Genomic DNA, 23929 nt, shown 5'->3' with positions numbered 1-23929 from the left:
CAAAGACACCCCATCCAAAGGCTTAAATATCCCTCCTACTTCCCCCAGTCATTCTTTGCCTACCATCACTATTGGAGGTGGCAGAGAAGTGTCAGAAGATTTGGATTGTCCTGTATGGGTATGTTCCCTTTGAGAAAGGACTGAAGTTGTAAATAATCATGTCAACCTCTTAGTGAGAGTATTGATGAAAGTTAGAGTCTGGAGATGCAGGGAAAGTTTTTTTTCTGTGAACCCATCCAGACTGTCGCTAACAGCTCATGAGCAATCAGTGTTGACGAGTTTCACTGCTTGCTCCTACACACTCAAGTCCATGTCTGAAGCGCTGCTGCAAGACTGTCACACTTGAGAGGGTGTGCCTGTTCTTAGAGGGTAAGACCATTTTTTATATATGCATTTTAAAACGCTATACAGGGTCACAGTGTTTTTAAGCTTTTGGCTGTTGTGTGTCTGCCTCCTCCTGTGGCCAGGTGTTGTATTTTCCCAACAGTAAGGAATTAGGTTGTAGACTCTCCCTGCCAGGAAGGAAAGGAATTTAACTGGTAAGCATACATTATGTTTTATTGAAATGCCACATGTAAATATAAAATAATGAATATATTATAATTAATAAAGTATATATAATGGAGTTTACCATCACTTTAACCCCTTCATGCCCACACCCTCCCCATTGTGCAGGTTGGGTGGAAAGGCTTAATCGTCACAAAGCCAATTTCTGTCTAATTTCTGCAGTTAACATTTTGGGAGTGAACAATTGGGAAGCAAATTGGTCGAATGGTCTCTTCATCCAGAAGTTTTCAATCAGATTGTGGATCTCTGGGGTCTCCCAGAGATGGATCTGATAGCTTCCCAGTTAAACAACAAACTCCCCAGGTTCTTTGTGAGGTGCAGGGATCCTCAACCAGAGTTTGTGGATGCTCTCATAGCACCATGGTCTTTTCAGCTTGCCTATCTGTTTCATCCTCTGGTACTTGTTCCCAGGGTAGTTTAGTTTCCAAGATCAGACAGGAAAATTTGTCAGTAATTCTAATTGCTCCAGTTTAACCTTGCAGAATCTGGTATGCGAAACTGGTTCAGATGTCCAGTTGCCCTCCCTGGCCTCTTCCTCTAAGGCCATACCTTCTTTGTCAAAGTCCTTTTTTTCCATCAAGACTTGAAATCTCTAAGCTTGATGGCATGGAGATTAAATGGTTAGTTCTTCAACACAGTGGTTTCTCAGATTATATGATTGAGACCCTAATTAAAGCTTGTAAACCAGTCACCATAAAGATTTGCTATAAAGTTTGGAAGACTTTTATTTATTGGTGTCTTGTGCATAGTTTCTCCTGGTATTTTATCAGAATTCCAAGAATTTTGCAGTTTTTGCAAAATAGTGTGGATAAGGGCCCGTCTGCTAGTTCTTTGAAGGGTCACGTTTCTGCTATTTTGATTCTGTTTCATAAGATGATTGATGATCTTCCAGACATTCATGCTTTTTTTTTCTTTTGCTTTTTTCTGGCTCTAGTTCGTATTAAGCCTGTTATTAAACCAATTTCTCCCTTGGAACCTGAAGTTGGTATTAAAGGTTTTGTAGGCTCCTCCATTTGAGCCTATGCATAAGGTGGACATTAAACTTCTTTCCTGGAAGGTTTTGTTTCTCCTAGCTATTTCTTCTGCTTGAAGCGTTTCTGAGCTTTCTGCTCTTTCTTGTGATCCTCCTTATCTTTTTACCAAGATAAGGCAGTTTTGAGAACCACATTTAATTTCTTGCCTAAGGTTGTGTCCTCTGACAATATAATTAGGGAAACTGTTGTTCCCTCTTTGTGTCCTACTCCTAAGAATTCTTCAGAAAGGCTTTGTCATAATCTGGATTTCAGACCAGACTTCGTTTATTTGTTCATTGCTTTTTTTCTAAACAAAGTCAGAAAGCTTCTGCTGTATCTTTGGCTTCTTGGTTAAAGTCTTTGATTCATGAAGCTTAATTGAAGGTGGATCATTCTCCGCCTAAATAAATCACTGCTCATTCTACCAGATCAATTGGCACTTCTTGGGCTTTAAAGAATGAGGCTTCTGTTGATCAAATTTGCAGTGCAGCTTCTTGGTCTTCATTATATACTTTTACTAAATTCTTCCATTTTGATGTTTTTGCTTTTTCTGAAGCGCAGCCTTGGTAAGAAGGTCCTTTAGGCTCTTGCTTTTGCTCTCTCCCCCCTCCCTTCTCTTTTGCTCTCTCCCCTCCCTTCTCTTTTGCTTTCTCTCTTCCCCCTTGTCATTTTAAACAACTTTCCAATTTACTTTTATTACCAATTTTGCTTTGTTCTCTTGGTATTCTTAGTTGAAAGCTAAATCTAGGCGGTTCATGTGCTAATTTCTTAAACCTTGAAGACTGCCTCTAATCGGAAAGCATTTTGACAGTTTTTCACCACTAGAGGGCGTTAGTTCATGTGTTTCATATAGATAACATTGAGCTCCGGCACGTGAAGCTCCTAAGAGCAAGCACTCATTGGCTAAAAATGAATGTCTGTCAAAAGAACTGAAATAAGGGGGCAGTTTGCAGAGGCATAGATACAAGTAATCACAGAGATAAAAAGTATATTATTATAACTGTGTTGGTTATGTAAAATTGGGGAATGGGCAATAAAGGGATTATCTACCTTTTTAAACAACAAAAATTCTGGTGTTTACTGTCCCTTTAAGATGGCGGTAACAATTGTGGGGTGGGGGAGGGAAGAGAGCTGTTTGGGAGGGATCACGGGGTGGGATGTGTCAGGTGGGAGGCTGATCTCTAAAATTAACCCTGCAAGCTCCCTACAAGCTACCTAATTTAACCCCTTCACTGCTGGGCATAATTCACGTGTGGTGCGCAGCAGCATTTAGCGGCCTTCTAATTACCAAAAAGCAATGCCAAAACCATATAAGTCTGCTATTTCTGAACAAAGGGGATCCCAGAGAAGCTTTTACAACAATTTCTGCCATAATAGCACAAGCTGTTTGTAAATTATTTCAGTGAGAAACCTAAAATTGTGAAAAATTTAAAGTTTTTTTTTTTTATTTTTATTTGCTCGCATTTGGCGGTGAAATGGTGGCATAAAATATACCAAAATGGGCCTAGATCAATACTTGGGGTTGTCTACTACACTACACTAAAGCTAAAATTAACCCTACAAGCTCCCTAATTAACCCCTTCACTCCTGGGCATAAAATACGTGTGGTGCGCAGCGGCAGCGGCATTTAGCGGCCTTCTAATTACCAAAAAGCAACCCCAAAGCCATATAAGTCTGTTATTTCTGAAAAAAGGGGATCCCAGAGAAGCATTTACAACCATTTGTGCCATAATTGCAGAAGCTGTTTGTAAATAATTTCAGTGGGAAACCTAAAGTTTGTGACAAAATTTGTGAAAAAGTGAACTTTTTTTTTTTTTTATCGCATTTGGCGGTGAGATGGTGGCATGAAATATACCAAAATGGGCCTAGATCAATACTTTGGGTTGTCTTCTAAAAAAAAAATATATATACATGTCAAGGGATATTCAGGTATTCCTGACAGATATCAGGGTTCCAATGTAACTAGCGCTAATTTTGAAAAAAAAAGTGGTTTGGAAATAGCAAAGTGCTACTTGTATTTATTGTCCCATAAATTGCAAAAAAAAGCAAAGAACATGTAAACATTGGGTATTTCTAAACTCAGGACAAAATTTAGAAACTATTTAGCATGGGTGTTTTTTGGTGATTGTAGATGTGTAACAGATTTTGGGGGTGAAAGTTAGAAAAAGTGTATTTTTTTTCCTCATATTTTATCTTTTTTTTTATTTTAGTAAATTATAAGATATGATGAAAATAATGGTATCTTTAGAAAGTCCATTTAATGGCGAGAAAAACGGTATATAATATGTGTGGGTACAGTAAATGAGTAAGAGGAAAATTACAGCTAAACACAAACACTGCAGAAATGTAAAAATAGCCATTGTCATTAAGGGTAAGAAAATTGAAAAATGGTCCGGTCATTAAGGGGTTAATGTAAAAGTGAATGTTAAGTTGCGCGTACTCGCTTACGTCATAGGATAGAATTTAAAAATGTAGGCAGACTTTCATTCATCAAATTTGTACTATTTATTAATATTCTCAGATTTTTAACTATTTAATGCGATAACAATAAGTGCAGTTCCTCCGCCCGCCATATTGCTCAATTGATTGACAGGTGACGAATCTTCAATCCCTGGGGCATGACGTTTGTACAAAGGGGTTGAACGCCTGGTAGGGGGAAACAACTATTAGTGGATTCCAGATTTGTCACCTGTCAATCAATTGAACAATATGGCGGGCCGTGGAACCGCGCTTATCGTTATAGCATTAAAAGCTAAAAATCTGAGAATATTGATAAATAGTACAAATTTGATGAATGAAAGTCTGCCTACATTTTTAAATTTTATCACTTTTACATTAACTTTAATGGATTGTAACTTAGGTTTAAATATTGTATTGAAAGAGACCAAGTACTTTGTTTCAGTACTTTAAACTTTAATACATTTAAAACAAAGTGCTTTTCAGTTAAGCATTGACAAGTAACTGTAATCGAACTTAAAGGGGCATGAAATCCCAAATTTTTCTTTGAAGAATCGGAGTATGCAATTTTAAGCAAATTTCTAATTTATATCTTATCAAATTTTCTTCGTACTCTTGATATCTTTTGTTGAAAAGCTTGGACTTAAGTTCAATGGCATGCATGTCTTGGACACTATATGGCAGCATATAGTGTTTCAGATGCCTACCTAGGTATATCTTCAACAAAGAATACCAGGAGAACCAAGCAAAATTGATAATAGAAGTTAATTGGAAACATTTTTAAAATTGTATGCTCTGTCTAAATTACAAAATGTTTTTTTTTTTTGTTGTGGGTGTCTTATCCCTTTAAATTCTGTGTAAAAAAAATGAATATTGTGTTTTAGCTAATAATTGTTTTTCTTGCCCTTGTTAAAGGCTTCTGTATACAAGATTTGCAGGGAGATGTATGATGATGCAATGGATGACCATCCATTTGAAAGTCAACCTGACCTTGTTGGAGACAAGTAAGTATATTCCTAAAAAATCACATTACAAATTCAAGGGGCATTAAAGGGGTATGGAACCCAAAATTTTTCTTTCATGATTTAGATAGAGAATACAATTTTAAACAACATTCTACTGTACTTCTATTATCTAATCAGTTTCATTCTCTTGGTATCATTTGTTGAAGGAGCAGCAATGCACTACTGATTTCTAATTGAACAGATGGGTGAGCCAATCACAATCAGTATATATATGCATTCACCAATCAGCAGCTAGAACCTAGGTTCTCTGCTGCTCCTGAGCTTGCCTAGATAAACCTTTCAGCAAAGGATAACAAGAGAAGGAAGCAAATTAAATAATAGTAAATTGGAAAGTTGTTTGAAATTGTATTTCTCTTGTTAAGTGTATTCAGTCCACGGGTCATCCATTACTTATGGGATATATTCCCTTCCCAACAGGAAGTTGCAAGAGGATCACCCAAGCAGAGCTTCTATATAGCTCCTCCCCTCACATGTCATATCCAGTCATTCTCTTGCAACTCTCAACATAGTAGGAAGGTCGTGAGAGGAGTGTGGAGTTTTTATACTTAATTATTTCTTCAATCAAAAGTTTGTTACTTTAAATGGCAGCGGAGTGTGCTGTTTTTCTCTCAGGCAGTATTTAGAAGAAGAATCTGCCTGCGTTTTCTATGATCTTAGCAGAAGTAGCTAAGATCCACTGGCTGTTCTCGCACATTCTGAGGAGTGGGGTAACTTCAGAAAGGGAATAGCATGCGGGGTCCCCTGCAAATGAGGTATGTGCAGTAAAATATTTTTCTAAGGAATGGAATTGACTAAGAAAATACTGCTGATACCGATGTAATGTAAGTACAGCCTTAAATGCAGTAGTAGCGACTGGTATCAGGCTGATGAATGTATGTGCAGTAAAGTAATTTTCTAAGGAATGGAATTTGACTAAGAAAATGCTGTTAATACTGAAGTAATGTATGAGCCTTAACTGCAGTAGAAGCGACTGGTAGCAGGCTTATTAATAACACTACATAACCTTTAAAATGGATGTTTAAAACGTTTACTGGCATGTTAATCGTTTTTGTGAGGTACTTTGGTGATAAAACTTATTGGGGCATGATTTTTTCCACATGGCTGACGTATATTTCTGCATAGAAACCGTTAACTGAGGTTTCCCACTGTTGTAATATGAGTGGGAGGGGCCTATTTTAGCGCTTTTTTTGCGTAGTTAAAATTCAGTCAGTCTTCCTGCTTCTTCCTCCTTGATCCAGGACGTCTCTAGAGAGCTCAGGGGTCTTCAAAATTCATTTTGAGGGAGGTAATCAGTCACAGCAGACCTGTGACAGTGTGTTTGACTGTGATAAAAACGTTAATTGTTAAACTGACTATCCGTTTTGGGTATTAAGGGGTTTATCATCCATTTGCTAGTGGGTGCAATACCTTGCTAACTTAATACATTTACTGTGAAAATTTGGTTGCTATAACTGATTTGGTTCATTGTTATTTCAACTGTGACAGTTTTTTTGTGCTTCTTAAAGGCGCAGTAGCGTTTTTTATATTGCTTGAAAATTTATTTGAAAGTATTTTCCAAGCTTGCTAGTCTCATTGCTAGTCTGTTTAAACATGTCTGACACAGATGGATCTGTTTGTTCATTATGTTTGAAGGCCAATGTGGAGCCCCATAGAAATATGTGTACTAAATGTATTGATGTCACTTTAAATAAAAGTCAGTCTTTATCTGTAAAGAAATTATCACCAGACAACGAGGGGGAAGTTATGCCGACTAACTCTCCTCACGTGTCAGTACCTTCGCCTCCCGCTCAGGAGGCGCGTGATATTGTGTCGCCAAGTACATCAGAGAGGCCCATACAAATCACTTTGCAAGACATGGCTACTGTTATGACAGAGGTATTATCTAAATTGCCAGAATTAAGAGGCAAGCGCGATAGCTCTGGGTTAAGGACAGAGCGCGCTGATGATGTGAGAGCCATGTCCGATACTGCGTCACAATTTGCAGAACATGAGGACGGAGAGCTTCATTCTGTGGGTGACGGATCTGATCCAGGGAGACCGGATTCAGATATTTCTAATTTTAAATTTAAGCTTGAGAACCTCCGTGTATTGCTAGGGGAGGTATTAGCGGCTCTGAATGATTGTAACACAGTTGCAATTCCAGAGAAATTATGTAGGCTGGATAGATACTATGCGGTGCCGGTGTGTACTGACGTTTTTCCTATACCTAAAAGGCTTACAGAGATTATTAGCAAGGAGTGGGATAGACCCGGTGTGCCTTTTTCCCCTCCTCCTATATTTAGGAAAATGTTTCCAATAGACGCCACCACACGAGACTTATGGCAGACGGTCCCTAAGGTGGAGGGAGCAGTTTCTACTTTAGCTAAGCGTACCACTATCCCGGTGGAGAATAGTTGTACTTTTTCGGATCCAATGGATAAAAAATTAGAAGGTTACCTTAAGAAAATGTTTGTTCAACAAGGTTTTATCTTACAGCCCCTTGCATGCATTGCGCCTGTCACTGCTGCTGCGGCATTCTGGTTTGAGTCTCTGGAAGAGGCCATTCGCACAGCTCCATTGGATGAGATTATGGACAAGCTTAAAGCACTTAAGCTAGCTAACGCATTTGTTTCTGATGCCGTTGTACATTTAACCAAACTAACGGCTAAGAACTCCGGAGTCGCCATCCAGGCGCGCAGAGCGCTATGGCTTAAATCCTGGTCAGCTGACGTGACTTCTAAATCTAAATTGCTTAATATTCCTTTCAAAGGGCAGACCTTATTCGGGCCCGGCTTGAAAGAAATTATTGCTGACATTACTGGAGGTAAGGGTCATACTCTTCCTCAGGACAGGGCCAAATCAAAGGCCAAACAGTCTAATTTTCGTGCCTTTCGTAACCTCAAGGCAGGAGCAGCATCAACTTCCTCCGCTCCAAAACAAGAAGGAACTGTTGCTCGTTACAAACAGGGCTGGAAAGCTAACCAGTCCTGGAACAAGGGCAAGCAGGCCAGAAAACCTACTTCTGCCCCTAAGACAGCATGAAGAGAGGGCTCCCTATCTGGAAACGGATCTAGTGGGGGGCAGACTTTCTCTCTTCGCCCAGGCTTGGGCAAGAGATGTCCAGGATCCCTGGGCGTTGGAGATCATATCTCAGAGATATCTTCTGGACTTTAAAGCTTCTCCTCCACAGGGGAGATTTCATCTTTCAAGGTTATCAGCAAGCCAAATAAAGAAAGTGGCATTTCTACGCTGTGTACAAGACCTCTTAGTAATGGGGGTGATCCACCCAGTTCCGCGGACGGAACAAGGGCAAGGATTTTACTCAAATCTGTTTGTGGTTCCCACGAAAGAGGGAACCTTCAGACCAATCTTGGACCTAAAAATCTTAAACAAATTCCTAAGAGTTCCATCATTCAAAATGGAAACTATTCGAACCATCCTACCCATGATCCAAGAGGGTCAGTATATGACCACAGTGGACTTAAAGGATGCCTACCTTCACATACCGATTCACAAAGATCATTATCGGTACCTAAGATTTGCCTTTCTAGACAGGCATTACCAGTTTGTAGCTCTTCCCTTCGGGTTAGCTACGGCCCCGAGAATTTTTACAGAGGTTCTGGGCTCACTTCTGGCGGTGCTAAGACCGCGAGGCATAGCGGTGGCTCCGTACCTAGACGACATTCTGATACAAGCGTCAAGTTTTCAAATTGCCAAGTTTCATACAGAGATAGTTCTGGCATTTCTGAGGTCGCATGGGTGGAAGGTGAACGTGGAAAAGAGTTCTCTATTACCACTCACAAGGGTTCCCTTCCTAGGGACTCTTATAGATTCTATAGAGATGAAAATTTACCTGACGGAGTCCAGGTTATCAAAACTTCTAAATGCTTGCCGTGCCCTTCATTCCATTCCACACCCGTCAGTAGCTCAGTGTATGGAAGTAATCAGCTTAATGGTAGCGGCAATGGACATAGTACCATTTGCGCGCCTGCATCTCAGACCGCTGCAATTATGCATGCTAAGTCAGTGGAATGGGGATTACTCAGATTTGTCCCCTCTACTAAATCTGGATCAAGAGACCAGAGATTCTCTTCTCTGGTGGCTTTCTCGGCTCCATCTGTCCAAAGGGATGACCTTTCGCAGGCCAGATTGGACGATTGTAACAACAGATGCCAGCCTTCTAGGTTGGGGCGCAGTCTGGAACTCCCTGAAGGCTCAGGGATCGTGGACTCAGGAGGAGAAATTCCTCCCAATAAATATTCTGGAGTTAAGAGCAATATTCAATGCTCTTCTAGCTTGGCCTCAGATAGCAACACTGGGGTTCATCAGATTTCAGTCGGACAACATCATGACTGTGGCTTACATCAACCATCAAGGGGGAACCAGGAGTTCCCTAGCGATGTTGGAAGTATCAAAGATAAGTCGCTGGGCAGAGTCTCACTCTTGCCACCTGTCAGCGATCTATATCCCAGGCGTGGAGAACTGGGAGGCGGACTTTCTAAGTCGCCAGACTTTTCATCCGGGGGAGTGGGAACTTCATCCGGAGGTCTTCGCTCAACTGATTCATCGTTGGGGCAAACCAGAACTGGATCTCATGGTGTCTCGCCAGAACGCCAAACTTCCTTGTTACGGATCCAGGTCCAGGGACCCGGGAGCGGCGCTGATAGATGCTCTAGCAGCCCCTTGGGTTTTCAACATGGCTTATGTGTTTCCACCATTTCCGCTGCTACCTCGACTGATTGCCAAGATCAAACAGGAGAGAGCATCGGTGATTCTGATAGCGCCTGCGTGGCCACGCAGGACCTGGTATGCAGACCTAGTGGACATGTCGTCCTGTCCACCATGGTCTCTACCTCTGAGGCAGGACCTTCTAATTCAGGGTCCTTTCAACCATCCAAATCTAATTTCTCTGAGGCTGACTGCATGGAGATTGAACGCTTGATTCTATCAAAGCGTGGCTTCTCTGAGTCGGTTATTGATACCTTAATACAGGCTCGGAAACCTGTTACCAGAAAAATTTACCATAAGATATGGCGTAAATATTTATATTGGTGCGAATCCAAGAGTTACTCATGGAGTAAGGTTAGGATTCCTAGGATATTGTCTTTTCTCTTGTTAAGTGTATCCAGTCCACGGATCATCCATTACTTATGGGATATTAACTCCTCCCCAACAGGAAGTGCAAGAGGATTCACCCAGCAGAGCTGCTATATAGCTCCTCCCCTAACTGCCATTACCAGTCATTCTCTTGCACCCAACGAATAGATAGGATGTGTGAGAGGACTGTGGTGATTATACTTAGTTTCATACCTTCAATCAAAAGTTTGTTATTTTATAATAGCACCGGAGTGTGTTATTCCTTCTCTGGTAGAATTTGAAGAAGAATCTACCTGAGTTTTTCTATGATTTTAGCCGGAGTAGTTAAGATCATATTGCTGTTTCTCGGCCATCTGAGGAGAGGTAAACTTCAGATCAGGGGACAGCGGGCAGATTAATCTGCAAAGAGGTATGTAGCAGCTTATTATTTTCTGACAATGGAATTGATGAGAAAATTCTGCCATACCGATATAATGTAAACTCAGCCTTAAATGCAGTAGCAGCAACTGGTATCAGGCTGTCATGTATGTATATTTTACACTTCAGTATTCTGGGGAATGGCACTTCACTGGAATTATACTGTATGCATAAAACTTTAGCCTAATTTGCAGGGACTAGCAACAGGCTTTTTAATAACACTCAATTTATTAATGTTAAACGTTTTTTGCTGGCATGTAAAATCGTTTAATTTTCTGAGGTACTGGGTGAAAAAATGTTTTGGGCACTATTTTTTTCCACTTGGCAGTCGTTTTATTTAATTTATGACAGTTTACTGATCTCTCTCACTGTTATGTGTGAGGGGGAGGGGCCTTTTTTGGCGCTTTTGCTACGCATCAAAAAATTCAGTCAGAAGTTTATTGTCTTCCCTGCATGATCCGGTTCATCTTTACAGAACTCAGGGGTCTTCAAAACTTTTTTTGAGGGAGGTAATCACTCACAGCAGAGCTGTGAGATTGTAGTTGACTGTGATAAAAAAAAAACGTTTATTTCTGTATTTTTTTTTTTTTTTTTTCTGCTATCAGGGTTAGTTATCCTTTGCTAATGGGAGCAATCCTTTGCTAAAATTGTGTTTTTTACAAAGATTTGATGCTATAACTTTTCAGTTTATTAATTTTCAACTGTCATAACTTTTTCTGTGCTTCTTATAGGCACAGTACGTTTTCATATTATAGTAAATTACTTGAAAAGTATTTCCAAGTTGCTAGTTTATTTGCTAGTGTGTTAAACATGTCTGATTCAGAGGAAGATATCTGTGCTATATGTGCTAAAGCCAAAGTGGAGCCCAATAGAAATTTATGTACTAACTGTATTGATGCTACTTTAAATAAAAGTCAATCTGTACAAATTGAACATATTTCACCAAACAACGAGGGGAGAGTTATGCCGACTAACTCGCCTCACGTGTCAGTACCTGCATCTCCCGCTCGGGAGGTGCGTGATATTGTAGCGCCGAGTACATCTGGGCGGCCATTACAAATCACATTACAGGATATGGCTACTGTTATGACTGAAGTTTTGGCTAAATTACCAGAACTAAGAGGTAAGCGTGATCACTCTGGGGTGAGAACAGAGTGCGCTGATAATATTAGGGCCATGTCGGACACTGCGTCACAATTTGCAGAACATGAGGACGGAGAGCTTCATTCTGCGGGTGACGGTTCTGATCCAAACAAACTGGATTCAGATATTTCAAATTTTAAATTTAAGCTGGAAAACCTCCGTGTATTACTAGGGGAGGTGTTAGCGGCTCTGAATGATTGTAACACAGTTGCAATACCAGAGAAAATGTGTAGGTTGGATAAATATTTTGCGGTACCGGCGAGTACTGACGTTTTTCCTATACCTAAGAGACTTACTGAAATTGTTACTAAGGAGTGGGATAGACCCGGTGTGCCGTTCTCACCCCCTCCGATATTTAGAAAGATGTTTCCAATAGACGCCACCACACGGGACTTATGGCAAACGGTCCCTAAGGTGGAGGGAGCAGTTTCTACTTTAGCTAAGCGTACCACTATCCCGGTGGAGGATAGCTGTGCCTTTTCAGATCCAATGGATAAAAAGTTAGAGGGTTACCTTAAGAAAATGTTTGTTCAACAAGGTTTTATATTGCAACCTCTTGCATGCATTGCGCCTGTCACGGCTGCAGCAGCATTTTGGTTTGAGTCTCTGGAAGAGACACTTGAATCAGCTCCATTAGATGAGATTACACACAAGCTTAAAGCCCTTAAGTTAGCTAACTCATTTATTTCAGATGCCGTAGTACATTTAACTAAACTTACGGCTAAGAATTCCGGATTCGCCATTCAGGCACGCAGAGCACTGTGGCTAAAATCCTGGTCAGCTGACGTTACTTCTAAATCTAAATTGCTTAATATACCTTTCAAAGGGCAGACCTTATTCGGGCCCGGGTTGAAAGAAATTATCGCTGACATTACAGGAGGTAAAGGCCATGCCCTGCCTCAAGACAGAGCCAAACCTAAGGCTAGACAGTCTAATTTTCGTTCCTTTCGTAATTTCAAAGCAGGAGCAGCATCAACTTCCTCTGCACCAAAACAGGAAGGAGCTGTTGCTCGCTACAGACAAGGCTGGAGACCTAACCAGTCCTGGAACAAGGGCAAGTAGGCCAGGAAACCTGCTGCTGCCCCTAAGACAGCATGAATCGAGGGCCCCCGATCCGGGAACGGATCTAGTGGGGGGCAGACTTTCTCTCTTCGCCCAGGCTTGGGCAAGAGATGTCCAGGATCCCTGGGCGTTAGAGATCATATCTCAGGGATACCTTCTAGACTTCAAATTCTCTCCCCCAAGAGGGAGATTTCATCTGTCAAGGTTGTCAACAAACCAAATAAAGAAAGAGGCGTTTCTACGCTGCGTACAAGATCTTTTATTAATGGGAGTGATCCATCCGGTTCCGCGGTCGGAACAAGGACAAGGGTTTTACTCAAATCTGTTTGTGGTTCCCAAAAAAGAGGGAACTTTCAGGCCAATCTTGGATTTAAAGATCCTAAACAAATTCCTAAGAGCTCCATCGTTCAAAATGGAAACTATTCGGACAATTTTACCCATGATCCAAAAGGGTCAGTACATGACCACAGTGGATTTAAAGGATGCTTACCTTCACATACCGATTCACAAAGATCATTACCGGTATCTAAGGTTTGCCTTTCTAGACAGGCATTACCAGTTTGTAGCTCTTCCATTCGGATTGGCTACGGCTCCGAGAATCTTCACAAAGGTTCTGGGTGCTCTTCTGGCGGTACTAAGACCGCGAGGAATTGCGGTAGCTCCGTACCTAGACGACATTCTGATACAAGCTTCAAGCTTTCAAACTGCCAAGTCTCATACAGAGTTAGTACTGGCATTTCTAAGGTCGCATGGATGGAAGGTGAACGAAAAGAAGAGTTCTCTCTTTCCACTCACAAGAGTTCCCTTCTTGGGGACTCTTATAGATTCTGTAGAAATGAAGATTTTCCTGACAGAAGACAGGTTAACAAAGCTTCAAAATGCATGCCGTGTCCTTCATTCCATTCAACACCCGTCAGTAGCTCAATGCATGGAGGTGATCGGCTTAATGGTAGCAGCAATGGACATAGTACCCTTTGCACGCCTACATCTCAGACCGCTGCAATTGTGCATGCTAAGTCAGTGGAATGGGGATTACTCAGACTTGTCCCCTACTCTGAATCTGGATCAAGAGACCAGAAATTCTCTTCTATGGTGGCTTTCTCGGCCACATCTGTCCAGGGGGATGCCATTCAGCAGGCCGGACTGGACAATTGTAACAACAGACGCCAGCCTACTAGGTTGGGGCGCTGTCTGGAATTCTCTGAAGGCTCAGGGACAATGGAATCAGGAGGAGAGTCTCCTACCAATAAACATTCTGGAATTGAGAGCAGTTCTCAATGCCCTTCTGGCTTGGCCCCAGTTAACAACTCGGGGGTTCATCAGGTTTCAGTCGGACAACATCACGACTGTAGCTTACATCAACCATCAGTTAGGTACAAGAAGCTCCCTAGCAATGATGGAAGTATCAAAGATAATTCGCTGGGCAGAGTCTCACTCTTGCCACCTGTCAGCAATCCACATCCCGGGAGTGGAGAACTGGGAGGCGGATTTCTTAAGTCGTCAGACTTTTCATCCGGGGGAGTGGGAACTTCATCCGGAGGTCTTTGCCCAAATACTTCGACGTTGGGGCAAACCAGAGATAGATCTCATGGCGTCTCGACAGAACGCCAAGCTTCCTCGTTACGGGTCCAGATCCAGGGATCCGGGAGCGGTTCTGATAGATGCTTTGACAGCACCTTTGGACCTTCGGGATGGCTTATGTGTTTCCACCCTTCCCGATGCTTCCTCGATTGATTGCCAGAATCAAACAGGAGAGAGCATCAGTGATTCTAATAGCGCCTGCATGGCCACGCAGGACTTGGTATGCAGAACTAGTGGACATGTCATCCTGTCCACCTTGGTCGCTACCTCTGAAACAGGACCTTCTGATCCAGGGTCCCTTCAAACATCAAAATCTAATTTCTCTGAAGCTGACTGCTTGGAAATTGAACGCTTGATTTTATCAAAACGTGGTTTTTCTGAGTCAGTTATTGATACCTTAATACAGGCTAGGAAGCCTGTTACCAGAAAGATTTACCATAAGATATGGCGCAAATACTTATATTGGTGCGAATCCAAGAGTTACTCATGGAGTAAGGTTAGGATTCCGAGGATATTGTCTTTTCTACAAGAAGGTTTAGAAAAGGGTTTATCCGCTAGTTCCTTAAAGGGACAGATTTCAGCTCTGTCCATTCTTTTACACAAACGTCTGTCAGAAGTTCCGGACGTTCAAGCTTTTTGTCAGGCTTTAGCTAGGATCAAGCCTGTGTTTAAAACTGTTGCTCCACCATGGAGTTTGAACTTAGTTCTTAATGTTTTACAGGGGGTTCCGTTTGAACCCCTTCATTCCATTGATATCAAGTTGTTATCTTGGAAAGTTCTGTTTTTAATGGCGATTTCCTCGGCTCGAAGAGTCTCTGAGTTATCTGCCTTACATTGTGATTCTCCTTATCTGATTTTTCATTCAGACAAGGTAGTTCTGTGTACTAAACCTGGGTTCCTACCTAAGGTGGTCACTAACAGGAATATCAATCAAGAGATTGTGGTTCCATCTTTGTGTCCTAATCCTTCTTCGAAAAAGGAACGTCTGCTACACAATCTTCTAGATGTAGTCCGTGCCCTGAAATTTTATCTACAGGCAACTAAGGATTTTCGACAAACGTCTTCCCTGTTTGTCATTTATTCTGGTCAGAGGAGAGGTCAAAAAGCTTCGGCTACCTCTCTCTCCTTTTGGCTTCGTAGCATAATACGTTTAGCCTATGAGACTGCTGGACAGCAGCCTCCTGAAAGAATTACAGCACATTCTACTAGAGCTGTGGCTTCCACTTGGGCCTTTAAGAATGAGGCTTCTGTTGAACAGATTTGCAAGGCTGCAACTTGGTCTTCTCTTCATACTTTTTCCAAATTTTACCAATTTGACACTTTTGCTTCTTCGGAGGCTGTTTTTGGGAGAAAGGTTCTTCAGGCAGTGGTTCCTTCCGTATAAAGAGCCTGCCTGTCCCTCCCGTCATCCGTGTACTTTAGCTTTGGTATTGGTATCCCATAAGTAATGGATGATCCGTGGACTGGATACACTTAACAAGAGAAAACATAATTTATGCTTACCTGATAAATTTATTTCTCTTGTAGTGTATCCAGTCCACGGCCCGCCCTGTCACTTTAAGGCAGGTAATTTTTCCATTAAACTACAGTCACCACTGCACCCTATGGTTTTCCTTTCTCTGCATGTTTTCGGTCGTATGACTGGTAATGGCAGTTAGGGGAGGAGCTATATAGCAGCTCTCCTGGGTGAATCCTCTTGCACTTCCTGTTGGGGAGGAGTTAATATCCCATAAGTAATGGATGATCCGTGGACTGGATACACTACAAGAGAAATAAATTTATCAGGTAAGCATAAATTATGTTTTCTACAAGAGGGTTTAGAAAAGGGCTTATCTGCTAGTTCGTTAAAGGGACAGATTTCTGCTCTCTCTATTCTTTTACACAAACGTCTGGTGGAAGTTCCAGACGTTCAGGCTTTTTGTCAGGCTTTGGCTAGGATTAAGCTGTGTTTAAGACTGTTGCTCCGCCGTGGAGCTTAAACTTAGTTCTTAAAGTTCTTCAAGGTGTTCCGTTTGAACCCCTTCATTCCATTGATATTAAGCTGTTATCTTGGAAAGTTCTGTTTTTGATGGCTATTTCCTCGGCTCGAAGAGTCTCTGAGTTATCTGCCTTACATTGTGATTCTCCTTATCTGATTTTCCATTCAGACAAGGTAGTTCTGCGTACTAAACCTGGGTTCTTACCTAAGGTAGTTTCTAACAGGAATAGCAATCAAGAGATTGTTGTTCCATCATTATGTCCTAACCCTTCTTCAAAGAAGGAACGACTTTTGCATAATCTGGACGTAGTCCGTGCCCTGAAGTTCTATTTACAGGCAACTAAAGATTTTCGTCAAACTTCTTCCCTGTTTGTCGTTTATTCTGGTCAGAGGAGAGGTCAAAAAGCTTCGGCTACCTCTCTCTCCTTTTGGCTTCGTAGCATAATACGTTTAGCCTATGAGACTGCTGGACAGCAGCCCCTGAAAGAATTACAGCTCATTCCACTAGAGCTGTGGCTTCCACCTGGGCCTTTAAGAATGAGGCCTCTGTTGAACAGATTTGCAAGGCTGCGACTTGGTCTTCGCTTCATACCTTTTCAAAATTTTACAAATTTGACACTTTTGCTTCTTCGGAGGCTGTTTTTTGGAGAAAGGTTCTACAGGCAGTGGTTCCTTCCGTTTAAAGTTCCTGCCTTGTCCCTCCCATCATCCGTGTACTTTAGCTTTGGTATTGGTATCCCATAAGTAATGGATGACCCGTGGACTGAATACACTTAACAAGAGAAAACATAATTTATGCTTACCTGATAAATTTATTTCTCTTGTAGTGTATTCAGTCCACGGCCCGCCCTGTCTTTTTGAGGCAGATCTAAATTTTAATTAATACTCCAGTCACCACTGCACCCTATGGTTTCTCCTTTCTTGTCTTGTTTCGGTCGAATGACTGGATATGACATGTGAGGGGAGGAGCTATATAGCAGCTCTGCTTGGGTGATCCTCTTGCAACTTCCTGTTGGGAAGGGAATATATCCCATAAGTAATGGATGACCCGTGGACTGAATACACTACAAGAGAAATAAATTTATCAGGTAAGCATAAATTATGTTTTTCTATCTGAATCATGAAAGAAAAATTTTGGGTTTCATGTCCCTTTAAACGGTAAATAAATGCTAGATATTAAGATGTAGTCAAAGCAAAGATTTGCCTGATAATATGTAGAAGTGTATTTACAATTATATTGGTTGTTAAATATTGAAGATATGTGTAAGTTTCTATAAGTAATAGGCGCAGCCATGTTGTAACCTAGGTTTTTCTCCTTGGCTATCTCTTTATCTTTAGGACAATTAGAGACTGATTTAAAACAACTTTCCAATTTGCTTATTTTTTTGTATGCTTTGTTGAAAGAGCAGCAATGTATTACAGGGTGCTAGCTAAAAATATTAGGTGAGCCAATGACGGGGCATATAAGCAGCCACCAATCTACAGCTAGTAGTAGCATTGCTACTCCTGAGCCTACTGGGTATGCTTTTCATCAATGAATACCAAGAGAACAAAGCAAATTAGGTGAGGGTTAGTCCATCTCAAGTGGTCCAATAATTGTAAAGTATTATTTGCTATGCTTAAATTACATCTTGTAATTTCTCAAAACTCATGAAAAAAAAATAAAGTAGGCTTTTCCCTGGGTTTCTACTAGCCCTAGATACTATATAAGCACTCACATGACCCCAAATTTTCTGGAGTTGAAAAAAAGAATTCACACAAATTAAAACATTAATCTTTATTAGAAATATTAAAATATGGGTTAATTTAAAACTAAAATGCTGGTGTTCCCAGTACAACGACTGAATATAGGAGACTAGAACCACTAAATAATGTGATCTGGTGATTACCAACGACAAGAATAATTGGCAGCTACTAGAGAAACTTAGACCAATAGTGGTATGACTAAATATATGATCTCAGCAAATGCTGCACTAATTCCTAATACTGTGTATTAGCACAATAATGTTAGAGTAACTGAGAATGCTAGATAGCAATAATCAGTACTTATAGGTGTACCAGTTGCACTGTACCAACTCAGTCTGGCTGATTGAAGACTTAAATCATTAAATTATATAAGTTATTATTGGAAAAGTGATAGTGGTGCTGCTGTTATCATATAACTTATATTAAGTCTTGAATAATGGACTGAGGCTAATGTGGTTCATAGATTTAAATAGGAATTATCAACTAAAATAACAGTGGATAGCTGTTAGTAGGATTACTCAGTGTGTATAAATTAGATATGAGGAAATTAATAGTGCTTGGTGTATACTTGTCCGATCAAAAGACAGCTGATTCAACCCTGATACACAGTTCAGTTACTTGAAGCACAGCAAATAGAGCTGAATAATGAAATTATACTTGGACAGCTGATACTCAGCCTCAATATAAATGCTGCATCAGATGTACTTCTATTATAACCCTGAGTTGCGTATAGCATCGGTTCCAGAGTCCATTAATATTAGAGTTGCGTAATGCATTTACGTATATACTCTGTATACATATGTATTTTTGGAACTCTGCCCCATTAACGCTTATCAGTATTTATATTAAGGGTTAAAATGAATCTAGTGCTGTATGCATTGCCATCAGTTTAAGATTACTTAATAATAATACTTAGATGCTTGGAAATCCCATAGTATCAGATACTGTCATGAATTTTATTCAGCATTTAGGTGCTGTGCAATGCTATTGGTATACATAGATTCCATTCAGTGTTTAACTGCTGTGTAATGCTGTTAGTATACAGCTTTGTTACTGGTGACACACATGAGTATACTATGTCAGGAGGTTTATATACCCTGCTACCTACTCGCAGTCTTCTGTTGAATTCCTAAATAGTTAAATAACTCTATTTAGCCACAAGCTTGAGATATTGTTTGACAACTAGTGCTTATAATTTTGTAACATAATTGTTTGCAAATCAATGGTGTGCAATGTTGTTAGTATGCAGCGTTGGTGCTTCTGACATGTATAAGTGTACTGTGTCAGCAGGTTTATCTACCTTGCTGCTTAATCACAGTTTTTCTTGTTTAATTACTAAATAGTTAGATAGTTATATTCAGTCACACGCTTAAAGTAATATTAAACAAATGCTACTTGTAACTACACCGCGTAATCACTGTCATTAGTATCTGTGGTTTGGTTCACTCGAGTATCGCGAGTGCTATATGGTTCACTCAGTTAAATCTATTCACGAATTGGCTATCATTTTCGAAGTGATGAATGCGCTAAATAAGTTTGCCAGGTTCTAGTCTACAGAAATTATTATGCCAGCAAGTTTGTAAAAAAACAACTACATTGAGCTCCCATGAGCTCCCCCCTCCTCCCTTGACATGTTTCGCCGGGTTTCCGGAAACCCGGCGAAACATGTCAAGGGAGGAGGGGGAAGCTCATGGGAGCTCAATGTAGTTGTTTTTTTACAAACTTGCTGGCATAATAATTTCTGTAGACTAGAACCTGGCAAACTTATTTAGCGCATTCATCACTTCGAAAATGATAGCTAATTCGTGAATAGATTTAACTGAGTGAACCATATAGCACTCGCGATACTCGAGTGAACCAAACCACAGATACTAATGACAGTGATTACGCGGTGTAGTTACAAGTAGCATTTAATATTACTTTAAGCTTGTGACTGAATATAACTATCTAACTATTTAGTAATTAAACAAGAAAAACTGTGATTAAGCAGCAAGGTAGATAAACCTGCTGACACAGTACACTTATATATGTCAGAAGCACCAACGCTGCATACTAACAACATTGCACACCATTGATTTGCAAACAATTATGTTACAAAATTATAAGCACTAGTTGTCAAACAATATCTCAAGCTTGTGGCTAAATAGTTATTTAACTATTTAGGAATTCAACAGAAGACTGCGAGTAGGTAGCAGGGTATATAAACGTCCTGACATAGTATACTCATGTGTGTCACCAGTAACAAAGCTGTATACTAACAGCATTACACAGCAGTTAAACACTGAATGGAATCTATGTATACCAATAGCATTGCACAGCACCTAAATGCTGAATAAAATTCATGACAGTATCTGATACTATGGGATTTCCAAGCATCTAAGTATTATTATTAAGTAATCTTAAACTGATGGCAATGCATACAGCACTAGATTCATTTTAACCCTTAATATAAATACTGATAAGCGTTAATGGGGCAGAGTTCCAAAAATACATATGTATACAGAGTATATACGTAAATGCATTACGCAACTCTAATATTAATGGACTCTGGAACCGATGCTATACGCAACTCAGGGTTATAATAGAAGTACATCTGATGCAGCATTTATATTGAGGCTGAGTATCAGCTGTCCAAGTATAATTTCATTATTCAGCTCTATTTGCTGTGCTTCAAGTAACTGAACTGTGTATCAGGGTTGAATCAGCTGTCTTTTGATCGGACAAGTATACACTAAGCACTATTAATTTCCTCATATCTAATTTATACACACTGAGTAATCCTACTAACAGCCATCCACTGTTATTTTAGTTGATAATTCCTATTTAAATCTATGAACCACATTAGCCTCAGTCCATTATTCAAGACTTAATATAAGTTATATGATAACAGCAGCACCACTATCACTTTTCCAATAATAACTTATATAATTTAATGATTTAAGTCTTCAATCAGCCAGACTGAGTTGGTACAGTGCAACTGGTACACCTATAAGTACTGATTATTGCTATCTAGCATTCTCAGTTACTCTAACATTATTGTGCTAATACACAGTATTAGGAATTAGTGCAGCATTTGCTGAGATCATATATTTAGTCATACCACTATTGGTCTAAGTTTCTCTAGTAGCTGCCAATTATTCTTGTCGTTGGTAATCACCAGATCACATTATTTAGTGGTTCTAGTCTCCTATATTCAGTCGTTGTACTGGGAACACCAGCATTTTAGTTTTAAATTAACCCATATTTTAATATTTCTAATAAAGATTAATGTTTTAATTTGTGTGAATTCTTTTTTTCAACTCCAGAAAATTTGGGGTCATGTGAGTGCTTATATAGTATCTTTTTCTGTTAGTTTCTTTAACTAACAAATTTGGAATGTAACTGTGTTGATACATAGCACCTAACCACATTAACTATATATAATAAAGGCCATTGAGCTTATTATAGAACGGTAAAAGACCCAGTGTTAAATCTTTGAGTGGTGCCATCAATTCTATCTGAATTTCTACTAGCCCTAGCTCTGTAACCAGTACAATCTCAATTATAATTTTTACAACCGAATGCTACAATAGAGGACTTATATCTGTGAAAATGTAAGGTTCATATATGGTCCCCCAACAGAGATAATAAACATGAAAGTGAGGGAAATGTTTAAAAAACAAAAAAAAGTGCACTTTCTTACCTCCATAAAAAAAATAAGAGAAGTCTCACAATGAAATGTTCTGCATGCACACTATACTTACCTAGGTAATCCTTAAAAAAAAAAAAATAGGACTCGAACCCTTCCCATTATAAATTGACCCTAAAAGTGGAACTTTCAACGATTTTTATCATTACATTAGGACTTTAGTTCACATTCTCAAGGATCAGGAATGTGCAAAAGGTTTATATATGAGCATGTACATTTATGATGTGATCTAGAGATCAGTTTTTGTTTCAAGGAAGGAGCTAAGTCCATCCTGAGCTGAGATATTGAGGTTTCCTAAAGATCTGCATAACTAAAATGTGTTGTGCACCATGACACAAAGATAGCTGCCATGGTTAAATAGAGTAAAATAAAATTGGTGTTTTTGCAATGCCAATACATAGAGGCAATCACTACAAAAAAAATAGGAAAATTTAAAATGGTCTAGCATCCGATGTTGGACCACTTGAGATGGATTAACCCATGATAGAAGTAACTTGGAAATTTGTTAAAAATTGCATGCTCTTGGGCGGAGTCAACCGCCAAAGCTGCAGGATGCATGGATTAAAAGCTCCCGACTCTAAACGTCCTAAAATGCTATTTACTCATAAAGAGTTTTTAACTACCCTAGTTTGATCAATATTTCACTGAAGAAGCTGGGGAGACTTTGTTTGACCCACAATATTAATCTTCCTGATCACGGGTAATATAAATGAAGTTGATGGCCTGCTGAAATCTAGACGAGGATCGCCATCTTTAGTCAACAACATGGAGAAAGCTAAGGTATCTATTCAGGATCTATTAATAGATCTAGAGGAGAAAATGGACGAGAACTTTATTAATTTAACGCATCTGGTAAAGGGCACAGTTATCAAAGCTGATTCTCTGGAGCCCAGACCGGAATTTGTTACCGGCTCAATCGTACAAGGAGGTTCTGCGAAGCTACACGTAACCTCCTCTGATAAGGAGGGAGAGTCTGTTTTCTTCTGTTATGTGTGATCAGTCCACGGGTCATCATTACTTCTGGGATATAACTCCTCCCCAACAGGAAATGCAAGAGGATTCACCCAGCAGAGCTGCATATAGCTCCTCCCCCCTACGTCACTCCCAGTCATTCTCTTGCACCCAACGACTAGATAGGATGTGTGAGAGGACTATGGTGATTATACTTAGTTTTTATAACTTCAATCAAAAGTTTGTTATTTTACAATAGCACCGGAGCGTGTTGTTGCCTCTCTGGCAGAGTTTGAAGAAGAATCTACCAGAGTTTTTACTATGATTTTAACCGGAGTAGTTAAGATCATATTGCTGTTCTCGGCCATCTGAGGGAGGTAAAAGCTTCAGATCAGGGGACAGCGGGCAGATGAATCTGCATTGAGGTATGTAGCAGTTTTTATTTTCTGAATGGAATTGATGAGAAAATCCTGCCATACCGTTATAATGACATGTATGTATACTCTACACTTCAGTATTCTGGGGATGGTATTTCACCGGAATTACTCTGTTAAAAGTACACTAAACCTTTTAATAGGTATTTATCATGTTAAACGTTTTTGCTGGAATGTAGAATCGTTTGCATTTTCTGAGGTACTGAGTGAATAAATATTTGGGCATTATTTTTCCACTTGGCAGTTACTTGTTTTAATTGTGACAGTTTCGTTTCTCTCTCACCGCTGTGTGTGAGGGGGAGGGGCCGTTTTTGGCGCTCTTTGCTACGCATCAAAAATTTCCAGTCAGTTACTCTTGTATTTCCTGCATGATCCGGTTCATCTCTAACAGAACTCAGGGGTCTTCAAACTTCTTTGGAGGGAGGTAGATTCTCTCAGCAGAGCTGTGAGACTTATATATTAACTGTGATTAAAAAACGTTGCTCTGTAATTTTTATTTTCAAATTTAATTATTGTTAATTTACTAATGGGAACAAACCTTTGCTAAAAGTTGTGTTGTTTTTAAGGATTGAGACTATAACTGTTTTTCAGTTCATTATTTCAACTGTCATTTAATCGTTTAGTGCTTCTTTGAGGCACAGTACGTTTTTGTTAAATAAGATTGTAACCAAGTTGCAAGTTTATTGCTAGTGTGTTAAACATGTCTGACTCAGAGGAAGATACCTGTGTCATTTGTTCCAATGCCAAGGTGGAGCCCAATAGAAATTTATGTACTAACTGTATTGATGCTA

General features: G+C 39.9%; 1 protein-coding gene across 1 annotated transcript in view; it reads left to right on the top strand.

The window, feature by feature from the left end:
• Nucleotides 1–23929, top strand: part of OGA (O-GlcNAcase) — a gene marked incomplete in the record, with an annotated part of 163551 nt that overhangs the window by 73646 nt on the left and 65976 nt on the right. Inside the window, 1 exon segment of the mRNA XM_053692487.1 lies at nt 4953–5041. Within this exon segment, the coding sequence (XP_053548462.1) occupies nt 4953–5041 (89 nt within the window).

Source organism: Bombina bombina, chromosome 9, assembly GCF_027579735.1.
Source record: "Bombina bombina isolate aBomBom1 chromosome 9, aBomBom1.pri, whole genome shotgun sequence".
Lineage (NCBI taxonomy): Eukaryota > Metazoa > Chordata > Amphibia > Anura > Bombinatoridae > Bombina > Bombina bombina.
The sequence above is the reverse complement of the archived record's forward strand: the minus strand, read 5'-3'. Positions and strand labels throughout refer to the sequence as shown.